At 41.6% G+C, this 19,795-nt stretch overlaps 1 protein-coding gene across 4 annotated transcripts in view; it reads left to right on the top strand.

Moving 5' to 3' along the window:
• Window positions 1-19,795, top strand: part of LOC118223692 (low-density lipoprotein receptor-related protein 1B-like) — a 400,652-nt gene that overhangs the window by 219,360 nt on the left and 161,497 nt on the right. For all 4 annotated transcript variants that reach the window (XR_004764484.1, XM_035410580.1, XM_035410579.1 and 1 more), the window contains 8 exons: window positions 219-416; window positions 2,597-2,801; window positions 5,270-5,434; window positions 6,547-6,791; window positions 12,291-12,422; window positions 14,339-14,566; window positions 15,541-15,715; window positions 16,676-16,770. Coding sequence is in view for 3 of the 4 variants with exons in the window: in XM_035410580.1 (XP_035266471.1) it covers window positions 219-416; window positions 2,597-2,801; window positions 5,270-5,434; window positions 6,547-6,791; window positions 12,291-12,422; window positions 14,339-14,566; window positions 15,541-15,715; window positions 16,676-16,770 (1,443 nt within the window). In the remaining variant the exon portion in view is untranslated. The remainder of the gene's footprint in view (window positions 1-218; window positions 417-2,596; window positions 2,802-5,269; window positions 5,435-6,546; window positions 6,792-12,290; window positions 12,423-14,338; window positions 14,567-15,540; window positions 15,716-16,675; window positions 16,771-19,795) is intronic.

Here is a 19,795-nt window from a genome sequence, read left to right as displayed (position 1 = left end):
TTGAAAGAACAATCTTGTTATGAAACACATGGGTTATGCATGGGTTATGATGTAAAATTAAGAGCTACTTAATTAATTAATCATGAAGATTCAATGAAAAACAAGACAAGTCCATTCTGTGCAACACGGATAAAACATTTTGACTGTTCAAGTTATTACTGTGAGGCTGTTTGAATTGGTCGAGTTGCCTTTTAACTTTTTTCATTCATCTCGGACAGATCCCTTTGAAGCCTTCGTCGTCTTCTCTATCAGGCATGAAATCAGACGGATAGACCTGCACAAACGAGATTACAGTCTGCTTCTTCCTGGCCTGAGAAACACTATTGCTCTGGACTTCCACTTTAATCAGAGCTTGCTGTACTGGACCGATGTAGTCGAGGACAAGATTTACCGAGGAAAGCTCACAGAAACTGGAGGTATGCATATGAGCAAAGCAGGTGCAGAACTTTGAAAGTGGCATTAACACACCAGTTTTAATGGTCACATTTGCTAATACATTTACTGGAGTAATTGTTTACATTAAGGCATCTTTTAAATAGCCACTCTCGTGGTTATAAACCTTAGGTTACCTTAAAATATGTCATTCTACATTAGAGTAGATTATTTTGTAAATAAGCCCTATGGCTGTACCTTGCATTGGTAAATGGTAAATGGACTGCATTTATATAGCGCTTTTATCCAAAGTGCTTTACAATTGATGCCTCTCATTCGCCAGAGCAGTTAGAGGTTAGGGGTTAGGTGTCTTGCTCAAGGACACTTCGACATGCCCAGGGCGGGGTTTGAACCGGCAACCCTCCGACTGCCAGACAATCGGTCTTACCTCCTGAGCTATATCGCCCCTATGCATTCTGAATACCTTTTGTTTTGCTCTGACCCAGCATATTTGACTACTTTTGCAAACAGTTTATTTTTGTACTGGGTCTGTAGTATATGTTATGCTGTTGATTCTTCCACGTTGTGTTCTTTTTCACTTGTGCTAAGCCCTGCTCCTTTTCCTCATTTCCATACTACTGTATTTAGTTGTGACTTGATTCAGAAACTTGCCTTTTTTTCATCTGTGATAATTCAGCTTTACAAGAATAAAGCCTGATTGCACACAGCACTTACACCATGTTCAGTTGATCATTCAGTCTGTCACTGAGGTTTGTATCTCTTGAGTTTCTATTTTATGTTTTGGGTGCATTTTACGGTATTCAGGCAGGCCCCAGGGAGCCCCTGACCTCAAAATGTTTATTTCATGGCAGAAGAAAATACAGGCCTAGATTATGACTATTAAAAAAAATGTGAACAATGCGTGCTGACATTTCTGAAATCATATGAAATGTCTTATCTCCTGCACTCCTGTGGGAAGCTCTTCCTGAAGCTGGTTTCAGCTGACATACGAATGGCCGTCAGCTACATTGTTAGACTGCAACATCTGAAAACTTTTTGAAACATTTTCACTGGAAACATAGTACACACTGGTGCAATCTTGTAATGTGAGTTAAATACAAGAATTATACATTTTCTCCTTCAGCTGGACTTTGAAACTGAGCAGTATAACCTCACAGTGAATTTATCAGTTGCTGTGGTTTTTTAAAAGTCTTGTCCTAAAGAAATAGGTGTTTGATATTTAATTTATAAGACGGAGTAATGGGAAAGTAGCAGAAAAATCCAGTACGGCAGTTTAAAAAACAATAGTTTATTTATATTATATTAAAATGGAGTTCCTTGATGTTCTGCTAGATTCTGGTTCTAGTTTTAGTAGAAATGGTTGAAGCAATTTTATTGAACTTGACAACCCCCATAACCCTCTAACACTCCTTCAGCAACCCCACCCTGAATTTTTTGCTGTATGTTTGAAGGCGTGATGTCATTCGCATGGGATTTGGGGTTTGCACAGGAGCGTAGCATTGTTTAGCATAGCTATCTTGCACTATGAAAGAGACCCAGCATGCCAACTATAAACATTCTGATGAATGAATTTGGTTGCGTTTTGCAGGAATATTTAATGGCTCTTCCTGTAGCTGCCAGCAGTCCTCACAGCCATTATTTGTTATGTTCAGATATCAGAGCAGATCCTCTCAGTAGCTATCTTTCCATTTGGTTAATATTTCAGGTCTTGCTGAAAACCCTCAGCAACCGTGGATAATTGCAAACAGCTGGATTATACGCAGTCAGGGAAACCTTTAATGCTCTATAAAGTGCTGGAGGACGCTCTGCACCGTTTTGTCAATTTGCTCTTTTTGAGAGCTTGACATTTTCTTGAAAATATGCATTGTTAAGGAAATGCAAATGAGGCCCCAATATTATTTAAGTCATTTAGGGTCTTTCTGTAGGAAAGACTGGGAATGAGTTTTGACGCACCAAGAATTCATAAATTGACCTCATAAGGACACTGACTTGCCTTTGATCGATCACTTTTCATGGATTTAATCTTCAACCACTTTTTTGGCATTAAGTATCTCCCCGTTATATATACAATTACAGTCAATCTGCCTTTATTCTGGACTCTTTATCTGCAGTGAACAGGAAAAGCTGTCCTTTAAATAACAGAAGAGAAATAAATAACATTTGATGGCTGCGTTTTTACCGTACTTCCCTTTGCTCATTGCAGGGGTGTCTGGGATTGAAGTGGTGGTGCAGCATGGCTTGGCCACGCCGGAGGGTCTGGCAGTGGACTGGATCGCTGGGAACTTTTACTGGATCGACAGCAATCTGGATCAGATTGAAGTGGCCAAGCTGAACGGAGACATGAGGACGACATTGATCGCAGGAGACATGGAGCACCCCCGGGCCGTTGCCCTGGACCCCGGACACGGGTGTGTTCGGGTTCCCGCATGCAAACTATTTCATTTAACTTAATTAACTGAAAGGTGTCTAAATTGTATCTAGGCTTCTTGTCAGCAGGGATGCAGGTTAGAATCTTGGTCTCTGGCCGTATCCTTGATCAATGTGCTTAACCTGAAATGCTTTGCTAAAATGCAAAAAAAAAACAAAAACAAATAAGATGTATACTTTATTCCTGTATAGGTCACACAGGTTATGTACATTTGTTAAGCAAGGTACAGTAGCATAATAATAATAATAGTAATAATAATAATAATAATATGTGGCAAGGATGCACTCTACTAGCATTCTAAAATAAGTGGACCCGTCGGCTGATTTATATAGACATGACATCTGTTCCCGGGGGGAATTTTAGATATGACAACCCGGAAATTAACTGTACTGAAACCATAAGGGGGTTGTCATGGTTTCAACTGTGACAGATAACAAGAGTCTGATATTTTTTGCTGAAAATGCCATTGTCGTTTAATGAATGTGTGTGAAATAAGTATTTAATTGGAGTATAGAATGTGAATATTATTCAGTTATGACCTTTTTTGGAAAATGGGACCAGGCCCAGATATGCTGTGGATTGTTCTGTTTTACATATTCAATATACTTTTATACTGCGACTTATAACCAGGTGTACTGCCACTTTAGAACACTTTTATTACTGCGAGAACACATTTTCTAAACTACAAGTTTTAGCACCATTTTTATTTTTAGTAATTTCATTATTTTAGTTAAATTAGAATCAGCCTTATTTATTTTAGAGGTGATGCAAGAGTAATATGTTTAATTTATTAGAAATTAAAATAATACCCAGAGATAAAGAAAATCAATCAAGTAATCCACATAATTGAATTACCTGATACTGCAGACACCATCATAGCGAGAATCTTAATTATTTACCTAGGAAGTAATTCCCTGTACAGTTATTAATGTAGCAAGTGCATGCTGAGAGAATAATGATGTACCTTTGGGGAGGTGGTGTGTGTTTGTTTTTTTTGGGCAAGGGGGGTGTGGTGTTGCAGTGGGAAAGAACCGTACTGAGGTGATCATTCTTTAATCTAATTACTTTTATTCTCTCAGAAGACTAGGTTATTGATCCGCGGGTCCAATCCAATGAATAGGGATATTGATCCGAATGTGGATGTTTCTTGTTTCCAGTAGCTTGGTTTCCTGCATTGCCTCCTGCAATGATTTCAAATTTGGCACCTGCTGCGTTGATTCTGGTGCTGCAGACGAAGCAGATCAGTGACCACATTTAGAGGAATTTACACAACTTTGCTGGCAGAAGAGCTGGCCCTGAACCTCATCGTGCATGGCCATTTTCCATAGAAGATTGTGAACGTCACCTGGCAAAGCACTCTTTTTTCGCCAGTGTTGTTTGTGCTGTGGGTTCCATTCCATGATGTTCTTGGACCAGAGAACCGGGTCCGTCACACCTCATGTTTTTGCAACACCTTCCAATGATAACACATTTTGTGGTTCCCTGGACTGGCTCCATTCAAATATTTCCAAACAGACCCAAATTGCAACCTGTTAAAAAAAAATATAAAAGACACGTGGAAGGAAATGGTTTTTGAGCCAAAATGGCTCACCTCTTGTGGAGGCTCCTTGCCATTTACAGCTTTTACTGTTTCAGAGGTGAATTTAGGGCACATTCTCAGATTTACTTCTGGGGCTTGCAGAAAAAATGGGAGGGACACCCATTTAAATCTTGGCCACATTTTCAGTGCTGCTAACACTGCAGAGGTTCAAGTACTGGAGAAGTTTTTTTTTTTTTTTTTTTTTTTTTTTTTTTTTTGTGTGCGCCAATAGCTCCCTGCTGTCCCAGTCGTAACCCAGTGAAATAAAGAACTTCCTGGGTTATTGGTGTGATTAGTCTCCCCATTGAATCTTTCCCCCATATCTCAAGGCTTTGGCCGCAAAGGAGTAAAAGGCTGTAAGTGGATAAATTATGTCCCTTTAGATGGGGAAAAACTGCACTGTATTCTTCAGCGTTCAATGGCCTGTCTAGCTTTTTAGTGATTCTGTGTAAAAGTACTACGTATCTAATTTTAGTTTTAATACATAAATTTAATAGGATAAAACTCTGAATTTCCTCTGAGTAAAACGGAAAAATAATAATTTTCCTGAATTTTAAAGTAAAATAAAAGCCAAAAAACTAAAAGCCTTGTCGGGGGGTGGGGGGGTGGGGGCTGGTAGATACTTCAGTGGGTCGTCCATATCTCTTGGCACACCAGTGCCAACCTCTGGTCCAATAGGTACAAATTTGACATTCCTTATTGGGTGAAAATAGGGTTAGAAAGAAAAGAAAAGACTGTTGAGATCATATTTGGACTGCAACTGGACGTCCAATCAATTGCATTTATGAAAATGCGGCCATTACACAAATGGAAAATGCATTTGCTGCAGGTTATGATGATACTCATATGTTATGTTTGTGTGTGGCCAGAATCCTTTTCTGGACAGACTGGGATGCCACCTTTCCCCGAATTGAGGCAGCGTCGATGAGCGGGATGGGAAGACATGTCGTTTTCAAGGATATGGAAATAGGGGCGTGGCCAAATGGATTGACGCTTGATCATGTGGAGAAGAGGATAGTATGGACAGATGCCCGGTAGGTCAGCCTGCTTCATAATGGGGACATTGAATGTTTGATATCGTTGTTGAGAATGCTGCTTGACTGTTTGAGAGCATTCATGGGAATGTTGTCTGAATGTTTATAGCATTAATGGGAATGTTGTCTGAATGTTTATAACATTAATGGGAATGTTGTCTGAACGTTTAGTAGCATTAATGGGGATGCTGCTGGAATGTTTGGTGGCATTAACCAAAATGTTGCCTAAAAGTTTGCCACTGTTAACAGGAACATTGCTTGAATTTTTGAATTGGAAAGTTTACTGAACGTGTGGTGGCATGAACGGCGATGTTGACGGAATGTTTGAGGTCAACAGAGTGCTATCTCTGACCCGCGGGGTCCAGCGAGGGGGCGTGAGCAGCTGTGAGTAGGTAGGTTCCCATACACACACAGCGGGGATAGCAGCTTCCCACTACCGTCCCAGAACCCCAGCCTTGCATTGGCCAAGGCTCGCCAGTCAAATAAATGAGATTGATTCCCAGGAAATGTGAAAACGACGGGGCTAAGACGAATGTTCCAGTGGGCACATTACCAGCCCACCGAAGTCAATTTAGATTTCACAGTAGAAAAGCAATCTGAGTTAATGTGTTTATTTATACATACGTACAGTTGTTTTGATAAACAGGTTCAATTTGTCTCTCTCACGCCTCAAAGTTTCAGGCTATTAATACCTGTAGATAAACAAAGGGACAATTAACCCAAATACGCCTACGTTTGAAGAACAGCGTACTTTGTGAAACGAACGAGCCAGAAGTGGTTTCTTTCCACGCAACTGTGATCCGAACCTCAGCCTCGGATTTATGACTGAAAAATAAAGACTCGGTCCTAAAGGCCCTCTCCGTTTTCCAGAGAGCCGCATTCCAATTTCCCGGACGTTCTCTTAACACGAACAAGCATTTTTGTATCCTTCCTATCAGCGCATGCAGCAGGACTTGTTGCAGCAACGGTCTGACTGACAAGGAACTAAATGAGTGCAGGGGGATTCAAGCAGGGGTGTTTATCCTGGGCGAGGCACAATGGCGTCGAAGGCCCTGCCGGTATTGCTAGCGCACAGAAATGGATTCTGATAGCACGCTTTATCTCCCCCTCAGCTCCGATGCCATTTACTCGGCCCTGTATGACGGCAGCGGAGTGATAGAGATCCTCAGGGGCCACGAGTACCTGTCTCACCCCTTCGCCGTTTCCCTGTTCGGGGGAAGCGTGTACTGGACGGACTGGAGGACCAACACGCTGGCCAGAGCCAACAAGTGGACGGGCCGAAACGTGACGGTGATCCAGAAGACCAGCGCCCAGCCCTTCGACCTGGAGATCTACCACCCCAGCCGCCAGCCCCAGGGTGAGTCGCCACGGCGGTTTCCGCTTTTCGGGCCCAAACGGGGCGTAAAACGCGCGTGGGGAAACAGGGAAGTGGGCTGCGTGCGGTCTTATCGAACGATAATAACTGAAGAGAGTTTGTGCTGTGGTTCCCCACGCGTGTCTCTTCGCACGCTGTGCCTTTCTGGGTTTGGCGAGCTTCCGCGCCGAGAGACACACCGCAGAAGCCTTGAGCAAAAACAGCTACACGCCACACTGCTTCAGGGTACCATAGAGCGCTGTGCCATAGAGCCCGGGGGACTCTTGAAGCGGAGCACACTTGCTGCCTCACTGATTAAGGGGTTTTTAATGTCACAAAGGGGCTCTGTGTTTGTCTGAGATCTATGTAGACATGCACGCCGTTTCACTGCGATTCTTTCCAGTTTTTATATTGGACACAACAGTAGGGTTGTTCGGTTCCGCATTTTGCAGATGTGCTCACGGGAGGTCCGCCAAAATGGCGGTAGAGCTATAGCAGTCGGCCGCAGGATCAGTCGGCTTCCAGGCCCTCATTCCGTCTCTCTGTTGTGCTGTGTTGTTGAACGACGTGACAGTGGTCTCTTGATGTCAGAGCCCACTGCGAATCGATATCATTCATGACAGGTTGGCACTGATATGTTTCAAGGGGACTGATGCAAAAAGCAGCTAGCGTAATGACAAACCCCATTCAAATTTGTAGGTGTGGGCGTGTGTGAATGTGTGTGCATGCCTGTAATTGTGTGTTCAATAATTAAATTGTTCAATTATTTCATTGTTATATCTTACGTTTCCAAGCAATATCCCCAAATTTCCTGAAGACAGGAATTAATGCATATTAGGAACTGAATATTTCAGAATTGTCTTGCTTTGGTCATGGCTTTTAAACATGAAAATACCATTCTTACCATTAGAACAATAACAATCTCAGTTAATGAATAATATTTATGCATATATGAATAAGGAAATGTGATTTAATTTCTCTTTTTTCTGCCATATGTCATATGAATTAACACCTGCTGCAAGTATGATATGTCTCCGCTGACAGATTTCAATTCCATTTGGACTTACAGTTCCTTCCCATGAGATTAAGAAAAATAATAATACATTCTTGGCCTTCATGAACAAAAAGTGAATTTCACTGTCATTATCCTTCAGATCTTTCTTGCCATTTTTCTTATGGCACCTCATAATTGCCCTAATGGATTCAATTTAACTTTCCTGGCTCCAAATGTGAATAAATTATGCCTACATTTTCAATAAATAAATACAATTATATCAAGCTTTGATTGCAGTCCAAATAGGTGTTCCCAGAGGCTTTGATCTACCAGCTGCTCAAAAATAGTCTCCATTAATGACTTTATTTTGGCAACTTAGAAAGTGTAATTGCACGGTTAATTGTCTTAGGAGCTTTTGTGTAGCATGATGATTGAAGCTAAAAACCCTGAGTGGGTATTAGAGCTTTGTGAGGTATGGGTTAATTTTCCTCTCTTGGGTTGAGGTTATCATAAGGTTAGCAGTGATAACCATCTTCTGTCTGGAATAGGCAAAGATAAATGTCAATGCATAAAACAAGGGGCTGACAAATTAATGTGTGCCCACAGAGTATGTGCATGGGTTCCAGTACACATGCACCGTGTAATTGAGTCTGGGTGTCCTGAACACATGCGCACGGATGCACGCAAGCTTATACACGCGTGTACTTTGTTCTCACGCGGTGCTCGTGTGCACACGCGCATTCATACGTGTTCATATGTGTGTTTCTGTGTGTGCATATTAGCGTGCATGTGTGCGTGCACGTATGCGTGTCAGGGAGTTATACGTCTATGACTAAGAATGTGGACCTTCTTTCAAACCACTGACAGATGATTTCAATAATCCAGTGGTGGAGTTTCTTTGCCTGATCCACTTCCTGACACTCTTGCTGATGTGCCAAGACATATTGACCAGCGTGTGTAACTCTTTCCTTCCTTTACTAGTGCATTGATAAGAATGAAAGGCCCTTCATTTTGCAGAAAGTTATCCTGTTTTACAGTATGTATATAATGACATCAGGTAACTTCTTGACACTTTTGATTTTGCTATTGGCAATCCCTTCACAGCATTCCTCTTTGAAATTAATATTGATCATTGTTTCATCGTGTCAAATCCTGCTGTACCTGTGATATTGGAGGTAGTGTACCAAACTGGTTTCAACATTGACCATTTAAAACAGACCGTGTGGATAAAAACGGCTGCTTTCTCTGAACGTCGACTTGCCAGTTGCCCAGCTGTATGTGAACGAGTGTATCCATTTGCAGCCATGCAGTGCATCTGCCACCCTACTAAAATATCATATCCCCTTCTAAAAATTGGGCAAAGGGGTTTAGACATGATGGCAGTTAATTCTTAACTTTTTTTCTCCTGTTTAAGCTGACTTACGACTGCACTGAACAGATAAGTGCGGACAAATTGAACTGCTTCACGAAAGAAGCCAATAAGCACGCCTAATCCAATTTAAAGCACCCGGTGGGGGAAAGGGTTATTAAAAGACTCCAGATACCAACTGTAGCCATTTCACATGTGGAATTGAGAGAGAGATGCAGATTCTCTATTTGGCTCAAAAGATCTATAACAGGAACGAGCAGTTTGGAGACAAGAGCAATGGTATTGCTTTTTTCTTGTGCCCCCCAGCAGTGTTGAGGTTGTAAATACATTATGTGTGGCCAGGGATAGTATGTGGGGATGTTGGGTGGGTGGGTGGGGTGGGGGTGGGAGGGCAGGGGAGAAGCAGGGGGTTTAGTGGAAATGAATCTATGAACTGGAACATAGAGCTGAAATTGGAGATACAAATGCAGTTTCTGTCTGCCTGTGTCATAAAATGGAGAATGCGTCCCTGGTCTGTTGGTTTGACATTCAGCCCTTAAGCCCTGTTTTCCATTCTTAAACTGTGTAACAAATTTCATTCAGTCAATTGCCTTTGTACACAATATGTTTCTTTGTTTGACTGAATTGGCTTTTCATCTTAAGATGGAGAACACAGGCATAGCTAAGTTTTAATAGCCTGTTTATACCTTCATAGAAAACATAAGCTTCTATATATATATATATATATAATTTTTTTTATTTTTATTTTTTATTCATGGTTATAAGGCCCATATGTAATTAATCAAAATGCAGAGAATCTACTCTGGTATGTTTTCTTTTAAAGCAAAAACAATGTACATTTCAAATACTTCTAATTATGTATTTACATTTTGCTTGAGTCTTTGCTTGAATCAGTAACTAAAATGTTATTACATAGTTATTGCATGCTTTCTGTCTTATCTAATTTTGCAAATATGTGTCCTGTATTTGATATTCATTAGCAATAAGATTAGTGGATTTTAATGTATTCTACTGATATAAACTGGTATTAGCAGTCCAGACAGTTAATTCTAAGCCTTTGAAGGTTTACACGCTTGTCTGAGTGTGTGGTGCATTATAAGTACCACTGGTTCCCTGGCTCAGGAACATCTGAGATCCCTGCCTGTACATTGGTGGTGGTTTTCCCAGAAGTCAAGCTACTAGATTTGTAAATTTGCATTTGAGTATACATGCATACAGAAAACAAATGCCCATTGTAGAATTGGGCCTTTGATGTCAGTCATTTCTCAGAACAATTTTTTTTTTCTTTAAATTTAGGAACGGGAATGTATGATTTTTAAGTCCCGGTTCATCGAGTTTAAAGTATTGGCTTTGGTTAATCAAATCAGTTGTAAAGTCAGTGTAATTTGTCAGCAAATTTGGATTTTGGCAGGCTAGACCATTTAGTGTGGTGGTCCAAAATCAGCAGACTTCAGAACACAACCTTAGCAATGCAAAAAGTCAGCAGAAGTGGTCAGGGCGTACAGTTTTATAGAAACCTTGGATTCTAAAAGCGTATATAATAGCAGTTGACATGACAGTTTTCTGTCCACGGATTTAGGGCTTGGTCTCAGTGAGGCTTATTTCTTAAAGTAAAGGTCATGAACTGTCACCTGCTTCAGAGTAAAGAGAATTTTAATCAGTGAAGAATAACTATTAGATGGTGTTGGCATGCAGAGGGCATCTAGAATGTTAACCAGATTGTTGCAAGTACAAATCCCAGGTAGTGATCCCTTGTGATGTCGATCCTTCCGGCAAATATATGTCTGTGCATCGAGCGAAGATGGGACATGCGTTTATGTCCACTCCATTTTAAAACATCGTATGGGGACCAACACAAGCTGCTCTTATGGAGAGAATGGCTGCACTTTAGAGCTCGGGTTAGCTGTGGTCAGGAACTCGGGCCTGTAAAACGGGCGCTCTCACTTGTCTAAACACACAGCTGCTCTCAGGAACATGCGGGCAGTATTTTCCTAATTTTGAAGCTCAGGATCACAGGACCACTCTGTTTTTAAAGCAATTGCGGTCAAGGGCGGAGCAGGTGGTTAAATCTTTAAAAAAACAGTCTCTTATTTGGAAAGTCAGCAGTTCTGTCAGCCATAGGAAGTCAGAAAATGTCAGATCAGGAAAAGTATATTTATACATATTTAATATAAATATATAATTATACATTTATATATAACTTTGTTTTATGCCAAATTTTGCTAAGTTATTTTCTCTCTGAACTTCTTAGTGTAGCAAGTTTATTTACGTTTCATTCATTAAGTCAGACCTTAATTCGATTGTTTTCCCTGCTCGCAGTATAAGCGTTTTGTGTTTCTTTTTATTTAGTGCCAAGGAGGTGATAAAGTTAGTTAATTACACCTGAAAAAACATTTAATTTTGGATTTCGGTGTATCCAATTTAATCAAGGTTACCAGCAAGCACAGCTCACCACGGGTGAGGAATTATACAAGCCATTTGGCAGAAACTGCTTTAAAAAAAGAAAATAAAAAAAAGAAAAAGCAGCAAATTAAGGTCTCACACTGCAGGTGTTTAATAAGTTAAATGTATAGGTTTATTTAACATCCTTTAAGGAAACAATTTGTTACATGTGTCGTAGAAAGGTGTTTCGTTTTTATTGTCCATTGTCCCCTTCCTGCAGATTCACATAATTGAATTTGTGCACCTTGCATTATCAAGCAATTTTAACCTCCTGAAGTTACAGTGCCATTAATTAATATTTAGAATTCATCATTTCTAAATTAGCGTCAGGCAATTTAGCTTGTCAGTGAGCATTAGTTTTTGTTTTGGTCATTGCTTCTCAAAATGAATTTAAGTAAGCCAACCAGCATGTGTTTGTGTTTTAAGTGCGTATTGTGTAGCGGTGGAATGCTATTGTCAGGGACTCAGGTTTGTTTTCAGAATATCAATATCAAACCTTTTTCATCACATCTGTGTGAATGAATATAAAATATGTCAAGCACATAGGCCTATATTCACGTAACATGTTCAGCTCCCAGTGAAAAGAGAAAGTGTTTTTCATTCTTCAAACGATGTTGCTCGCGATGATGGTTCCCCTGGAAAAGGGTGTTCTCAAAGCTGTTTAACAATTCACTGCTTCCTCTCCTGCACCCTCCAGCCTCCAACCCATGCGCAGGAAACAACGGGAAAGGTCCCTGCTCGCACCTGTGCCTCATCAACTACAACCGAACAGCTGCCTGCGCCTGTCCTCACCTGATGAAGTTGGCCCCCAACAACAGGACCTGCCTCGGTGAGCCGCCACCCGCCACCATCTCCCACGTCTTCATTTATTCATTTCGGCATTCGCTGGATGCTCCTATCCACAGCCACTTACCTATAACATTACAGGCATTTAACAGATGCTCCAATCCAGGGTGACTTACAAAGGCATTTACATTTTTAAATATTATCCATTTATACAGCTGGATATGCACTGAAGCTATTCAGGTTAAGTACCTTGCTCAAGAGCACAACGGCCCTTAGGTTACAAGGCCAGTTCCTTCGCCATTATTCTACACTTCAACCCTGTACATAGGTCGTTGCAAGTACAAGTTTAGGCAACAGTGTGCCGATGCTCAGTCATTAGCTTACATAGAAACAGCAGTTACATTAACATACAACATTGAGTTAAGTACTGTAGTAGCTGTAAAAGGGCTGAGAATGTAATGCTTTGAGTTTTAGAGCAAGATAAGTATCAGTTATTCAGAATGAGAAGTGCCAGTCATTCAGGGCAAGAAGTATCAGTTTGTCAGGAGGAGAGATTTCAGTCATTTTAAGCCGTATGTGCCTGCCATTCAGAACGATAGACGTCTGTCAGTCAGACCGAAGGAGAAGTGTGAGTTGGTGAGTTAAGAGCACGAGGTGTAAGAGTGAGAGATGACTGCCATTAAGAATGAAAGGTGTAGGTCATTTCGAGTGAGAGATGTGAGCATTGAGAGTGAGAGATGTCCGCCATTCAGAGTTTAGAGATGTCAGGCATTAAGAGTGAGAGGAGTCTGTAATATGGAGTGAGAGGCTGAGGTCATAGGCTGGGATGAGAGTATCAGGCTATGTTGGTCAGAACGGGAGAGGCACTGTGGGAAAGCAGTAGGTCAGGTGGTAATATCCAGGTTCACTCAGCAATGAGAGAAAATCCCTCACTCACGATTCACAGGGCTTCCGAGCTTAAAGGTCTTATTTGATTCCTAATATCTGCTGGTGAGAAGATAGGAAGTCATTCCACAGCCCTTTGTGAAAGTCTTGGTTCAGAATACAGGACAGAGCGCCTACTTTAATATCAGGAGAGACCAGCCAACTTGAACCAAAGACTCTTTTTTGAAGAGAACATTAATGACTTGGCATATAGAACAAGCTCAGGTCTTAAGGTCATGCAGACGTCGTGATCCGTTAGCTCAGGTATTTGACATTTTTTCTCTACAGTCATTAGAACTTGAGTTAGTATAGGGATTCAGACAGGGACATTGTGTTTTGTTCTGTCAGCTTAAGGAACAAGAAAATAATGTCAGCCCTTCACATGAGGAACACTGGATATTTGATGTGATATATAGTAAATGGAGTACCAATTATTTTTTGAATTAACCATGTATGTGTTTGGTAATAATTTTGGATCAGATTCAATGCACCAATGAGCTGTACCGTAACATTGCTTTATCGAAGGTGTCAAGTCAGTATTTTTGTGTTTTCATGTTTTGATGGTTCCCTGTCTGGGGTTCAATCTGAAGTCTGTTAAGTGTCCTTCAGCAATCACACAATCTTTTTTCTCAACAAGTGACCTTAGATAAAGAAAATAATAATAATGAATGAATTAATTAAATAAGCTGGGAAATATCTCAGGGATGTTGTATTGGTTCTTACAGTTTGTTTAACTAATATTGTTTTGGAAAGACAAATATTCCAAATGTTCTACATTGCGGTGGACATCCTTTTGATCGCAGTCTGTGTGATTAATGCAGGCAGCATTTACCCCTTTGTTGCCAAGTCTCCAGAGAAAAGAAACGGTGCTCATTTTGAATTAGTTCTTGTGGTCTATTTTGGATTTCCTTCACACAGCCTTCACAGTTCATTATGAAGCCTTTGTTTGAAATTAAAATTCTTGATTCCATATTCTCTTCAATTACAGTGATCAGTCACCCCTCTAAATTTTGCTTGCTTATTTTCTCTTGACAGTGCTGAAGAGGTTCCTCCTCTATGCCAAGCGGTCAGAGATCCGCGGCGTGGACATCGACAACCCCTACATGAATATCATGACAGCCCTGACGGTCCCGGACATCGATAATGTCACAGTGGTGGACTATGATGCCCTGGAGGAGCGCATTTATTGGACAGACGTCAAAACTCAGACCATAAAGCGGGCCTTCATAAATGGGACCAGCCTGGAAACAGTGGTGTCGGGAGGTAAATCAAGACCCCCCCCCCCCCCCCCCCCCCCCCCACCACGCCCTTTTAGACCTCCACACTTTTGAGACCTTCACCAACGTCGCCACCATTTGCTAGAAGTTTCCTGAGACGCCCCTGGGATGGCATTGGGCCCTGTCTTTGGGAGCTGCTTGGAGAATGATGCTCCTAGTCTTCCAGTCTCTCAGTCGAGGGTTACAGCGGAGACATTATGCACTGTTTGTGATCCCCAGGGTTGGGAGGCTGATGGGAAAATCGACTAAAATGAAGTCTTTCGCAGGTTAGCGCAGGATTAAGGCCAGGAATCGCGGTGTCCTGCTTTGATAAGAGGAGGCCTGAAGCTCCCCCCAGCACACACCCCACCGGGCAGTCTGTACGGGAGGCTACTAAGCTGGGGGAACACATTTGATTACAGCCCTGAGTGAGGAATGAGATGGAGGGATTGCGATTGTAGAGTTGTGGCGAAAGGTTTCAGGGGAAGAAATGTCTGAAGTATTTATTTATTTTATTTATTTTTAGACAGCCTTAACGTAATCTGTTTGTCTAGTATATACGTTAGGAACTGGAATCATAGCTCCAAGCATGGTGAGTTTTAATCCTTTCCACAGAAAGCATCTCAAAACGCTGCAGGAAATATTTAGCCATGTATGAGGAATGTTATGTAGATAACTTGAAGATCAGTTTAACAGGTTAGTGACACATGAAATAATTCAGTGTACAAACACATGCAGCAAGGTAGGGACGTAAACAAATGCAGTATGTTCTCCTGCACGGTGTGAAAAGAAAAGAAAAGAAAAATGTTGAATGATGTTGCAGTTTTTTATGCTTTTGTGTACAGAACCTATTGAGATTTTCTATCATAACCTTGTGACAAGCCCTGCCAAGACAGTTGATCTTTTTTTTTTCCTTTCTTTCTATTTGCGGGGTGACATTTTTTCATTTTTATTTATTTATTTTTTCCCACTTTCTCCTAGATATAGTAAACGTTCGCGGGCTGGCTTTAGACTGGCTGTCGCGGAACATGTACTGGATAAGCTCGGAGAGCGACGAGACCCAGATAAACGTCGCCCGTCTGGACGGGTCTCTGAAAGCGGTCGTCGTCCACGGGATTGACAAGCCCAAGTGCCTCGTTGTGCACCCGTCCAAGGGGTAAGCGGGCTAAACAAATATCTTTAAGGCACTGGATTTTCTCACCTGTCTGTCCCCCTCGCAGGCTAAGTAGAGGAGGTCAAGCGTAGTCCTTTCCAAACAGTGTAACAGATGAATAATCGGTGCCTGGCACGTCTATATGGGGGTATAAATCAGTCAGGGTGCATTCAATTAAGGGTGAAGAGGGAGCAGACATATGGACGGACACGGTCTCTGAGAACGTGTTTACTCTAGCTCTTTCCAATTTGAAAATGTCAGCGACGGCTGAAATGGATAAACTTGTGACAGTTTGATCTCTCTCCGGCCCGACGCTCGGAACGGAAAGTCAGAAAGCAAACAAACTTTGTTTTTTAGGTGTTATCAGAAATTATTGAAGGTATTACTCTGGTGAAAGGTGTTTATCTGCCCAGATTTAGGATGGCATTTTTTTTTTTAACTTTATTTATTTATTTGTGCTGTGTCATTTAGCTTAGTGTATCTGAGGCATCCCTGAAGGGCATCTGTCACAAAATGATTTCATGTGAACTGTCTGTGAAATCTAAAAGGAGAAGGGCCGCTCTGCTGATTCAATCTCTGAGAAGATGAACACTCTCCTTCATCGTCCAAAGTAACGTGTGGATTAATGTCCTCAAATCAATGTGTTGTGACACTCAAAAAAAAGTTGTGGTTTGATGTAGGAGTCTGCGATGGAGGGGGCTGCATGTTATTTCCTTACGCTCCTTTAATCATACCGACGGGCATTTTTCACTTCCTTTTGGCTGAAAATTACAGTATTTACTCTAGTGTCTATGCTGTCTGTCAAATGAGGAATGTGATGGGACTTGCTTTCTGCACCGTGATTTCAGCTGCAGTCTTAATCACTGGATAGGTCTGTAAGCGTAATGCAATGCAGTTCATTCAGAGTGTGGCAACGCAGATGAGTTTAATAATGGTGGTTGTTTATCGTGTTGTTTTTTCTAGGAAAATCTACTGGACTGATGGTAACACTATAAACATGGCGAATATGGATGGGAGCAACAGCAAGATCCTGCATCAGAACCAGAGAGAACCAGTCGGTAATAACATTGCATTTGCTGCACATCACATTCATTTAGCAGGTGCTCTTAAGGCCAATTTACAGTTAGGCGATGTATGATCATTGCCACTGGCGATTATCGCATTTGATGGTTCATCGCAAAAAGTTCATAGTACAGCGACGGACAATTTGTCATCGTTGCTATCATCGTTGTGCCCTTCGCTAAGAATTAAATTGCATTGAACTTTGATCCCATCTCTGGCTCAGTTGTCATGACAATATTATTATAGAATGTTCTCATCTCCTGTAATTAGCAAGGTTTTGAGTCCCCACCCTCCAAATCCAATGGCGATACGCAGTCATCAGGCCTTAAAACCCTTAATTTGTTTCTTAAAAGTATTGATATTGAACATTACAAGAAAGAATTTGCTTTCTTGGTTCACAAATAAAATGGAAGACCACATATTATTTGAGAGTTAGGGATGCATATTCATTCAAATACCCAAATACAAAATTGATTTGGCTGTTTTATTTATCTATCTCAGTGGAATAATACGGTATGGTATTAGCCTGTCAGTCAACTTGTAACGTTATATCACCAGATGGGAAATTTGATAGTTACTGATTATATGGTATCAGCAATGACTCGTGTCATTTAGTTGAACTAAATGCCTTGACATTTTAAAATCGTGGTTCATCTTGGTCAGACGTAGCTTGACACATTTACACACAGATAAGGAATGATACTGTTGACATAAAAAAAGCCTTTACAATATTGACAGATTGCTGGATTTTCCTTAGAAAATAGAAAACAGTTTATGTCTCAAATTCCTTTTTACATACTAAAATACAATAGAGCTTTTTCAATTACTTTAGTTATGTGTTAAATAACACTGGTTTTGGGGATCTAAACCTTCCATATGCTCTTTAATGACTCCAGTTCTGTGATACATTCTTATCGGTTACATGTTTATACATTGTATGAGCGACAACGTTCAATTTCAAAGTCGAGCGAATGCTGGTGACAATGTAGCGATATCCACTGGCCAATCATACATCACCTAAATGTAAACTGGCTTTTATCCAGACTGACTTGCATTGTGAAGATTTGGTATGGTACCGCTTCAACTCAAGCTGTCAAACTCCACTGCCAACTCCTTTGTTTGATTTATTTGCGGGGGTTAAACAGAGCTTTGTCCTAAAATAAACTGGGTACAGCGCGGTACATCCTCTGACAGGCTCAGGAAGTGTCCCATGGCCCTGTCTCCATGGCGACAGAGAGGAGAGTGTACACAGGGTGTCAGCATCCCTGACGGGACAGCGCCAGATGTTCCTGTTCTTTATCAGTCCCTGTGGTGGCGTGCAGGACCCTGAGCTGCAATGAAATGCAGCTCTGCTTCCAACGCAGCACTCCCACCGCACATGCACACAAACGCATGCATACATGCACACGCATGCACACCCATATACACACAAACATGCACACACAGACACACAAACATATACAAACACACACACACACAAACGCATGTATACACGCACACGCATGCACACCCATACACACACAGACACAAACATATACAAACACACACACTTGTACACACATACACACAAACATGGACGCACATGCAGACACACACACGTACACACAAACATGGATGCACATGCAGGCACACATACACAAACACACATACGCACACAAATGCACACAAAAACATACACAAAGACGTGCGTGCGCACACACACACATGCACACACACACACATACACACACATGCACACACACACACACACACACTCGCGCACACACGCAATCACGCACATTCACACTCATGCACATGCAGACACACGCACACACACATGCACACACACGTACACCATGTAGCATGCTCTCACATGCGGAAACACCTTGTCAGTAAGTCAAACGATGGCATGTTCGATCATATCGAAGAGGCCTCTGCAAGAGGTCAGCCCGACCTCCGTCGTCTAGCTCACAGGGCTGTCTGGCCAGCGTTATCCCTCGGATGATATAGGCCCAGGAGGACATCGCTCTGAGAGCACTGCTCAGTCATTCTCCCCTGGCCCTGCCCTTACCTCTGAAAACACACTAGATTTATTTTGATTTTCTATCAGTTACTGTCATAAAGCTCAAGGACAAATGCCCTGTTTCTCAGACGAGCTGACCCCTTTTCTACGAGACACCCCCCCCCTGTTTGCGCCGTAAATCTGACACGCAGGCCGTGCATATGATTACGAGGGCAACCGCATTTTAAATAATGGCAATTGTAATTACAGCGTACACTGGGGGAATTGCGAAAATGAATTATAATGTACAGTGGATTCTGACCTTTGCTGCTTCAACAGTGCCATAAATAAACCCTTATCGCTGTGGGACACGGCAGATCAAGAATATCCCGGAACATGTTCTGAATAATTTCAGCGAGGTTCTTTCGCCTCCGGCAAATTCCGGAACCGTTGTCATTCAATGAGATGCACTTCATTCTCTCAGAAACCACTTTAAATAGAGTTAAGGTCACTTTTTTGGTCAAACGATATTCAGCGTTATCTTTTCGTGGCTGACTTTTATCAGAGCTGCCGAGTGATTTTTGAAGTCGCCAGTAATAAGAAAAAAGGCAATTTGGAAACCTTGCCCGAGGACACGGAGGTAATGGCGGTGATCTCGGGCCAAAAGTTGATCCATAGCGATCATGGCTGCTCCCGATGAATCCTTTCCTCCTCCTTAAACAGATTCAGGGTCAGTTCTGGGCTGGCTTTTGTCCTGTCACATTATAGTTTGCCCTCATATGTGAACAATGAAATTGCAAGTGAAAAAAAATATGTCTGTCTACAGCTGAAGATGTATATTTTTTTCACAACAACACTGTGTGGCAAGTGTACAGTTATACATGTTTTGATGTAAGGGTAACTGTGTGTGAGTGTACGTATGTGCACGTGTCTGTGCAATATGCATACTCTGTGTGTGTGTGTGTGTGTGTGTGTGTGTATGTATGTGTATGTGCATATATAGATGATTGCTGTACATATGAAACTATATGAAACATTAA

The sequence above is a fragment of the Anguilla anguilla genome, chromosome 3 (genome assembly GCF_013347855.1).
Source record: "Anguilla anguilla isolate fAngAng1 chromosome 3, fAngAng1.pri, whole genome shotgun sequence".
Lineage (NCBI taxonomy): Eukaryota > Metazoa > Chordata > Actinopteri > Anguilliformes > Anguillidae > Anguilla > Anguilla anguilla.
Note: the sequence above shows the minus strand (reverse complement) of the source record. Positions and strands in the feature narration are given on the sequence as shown.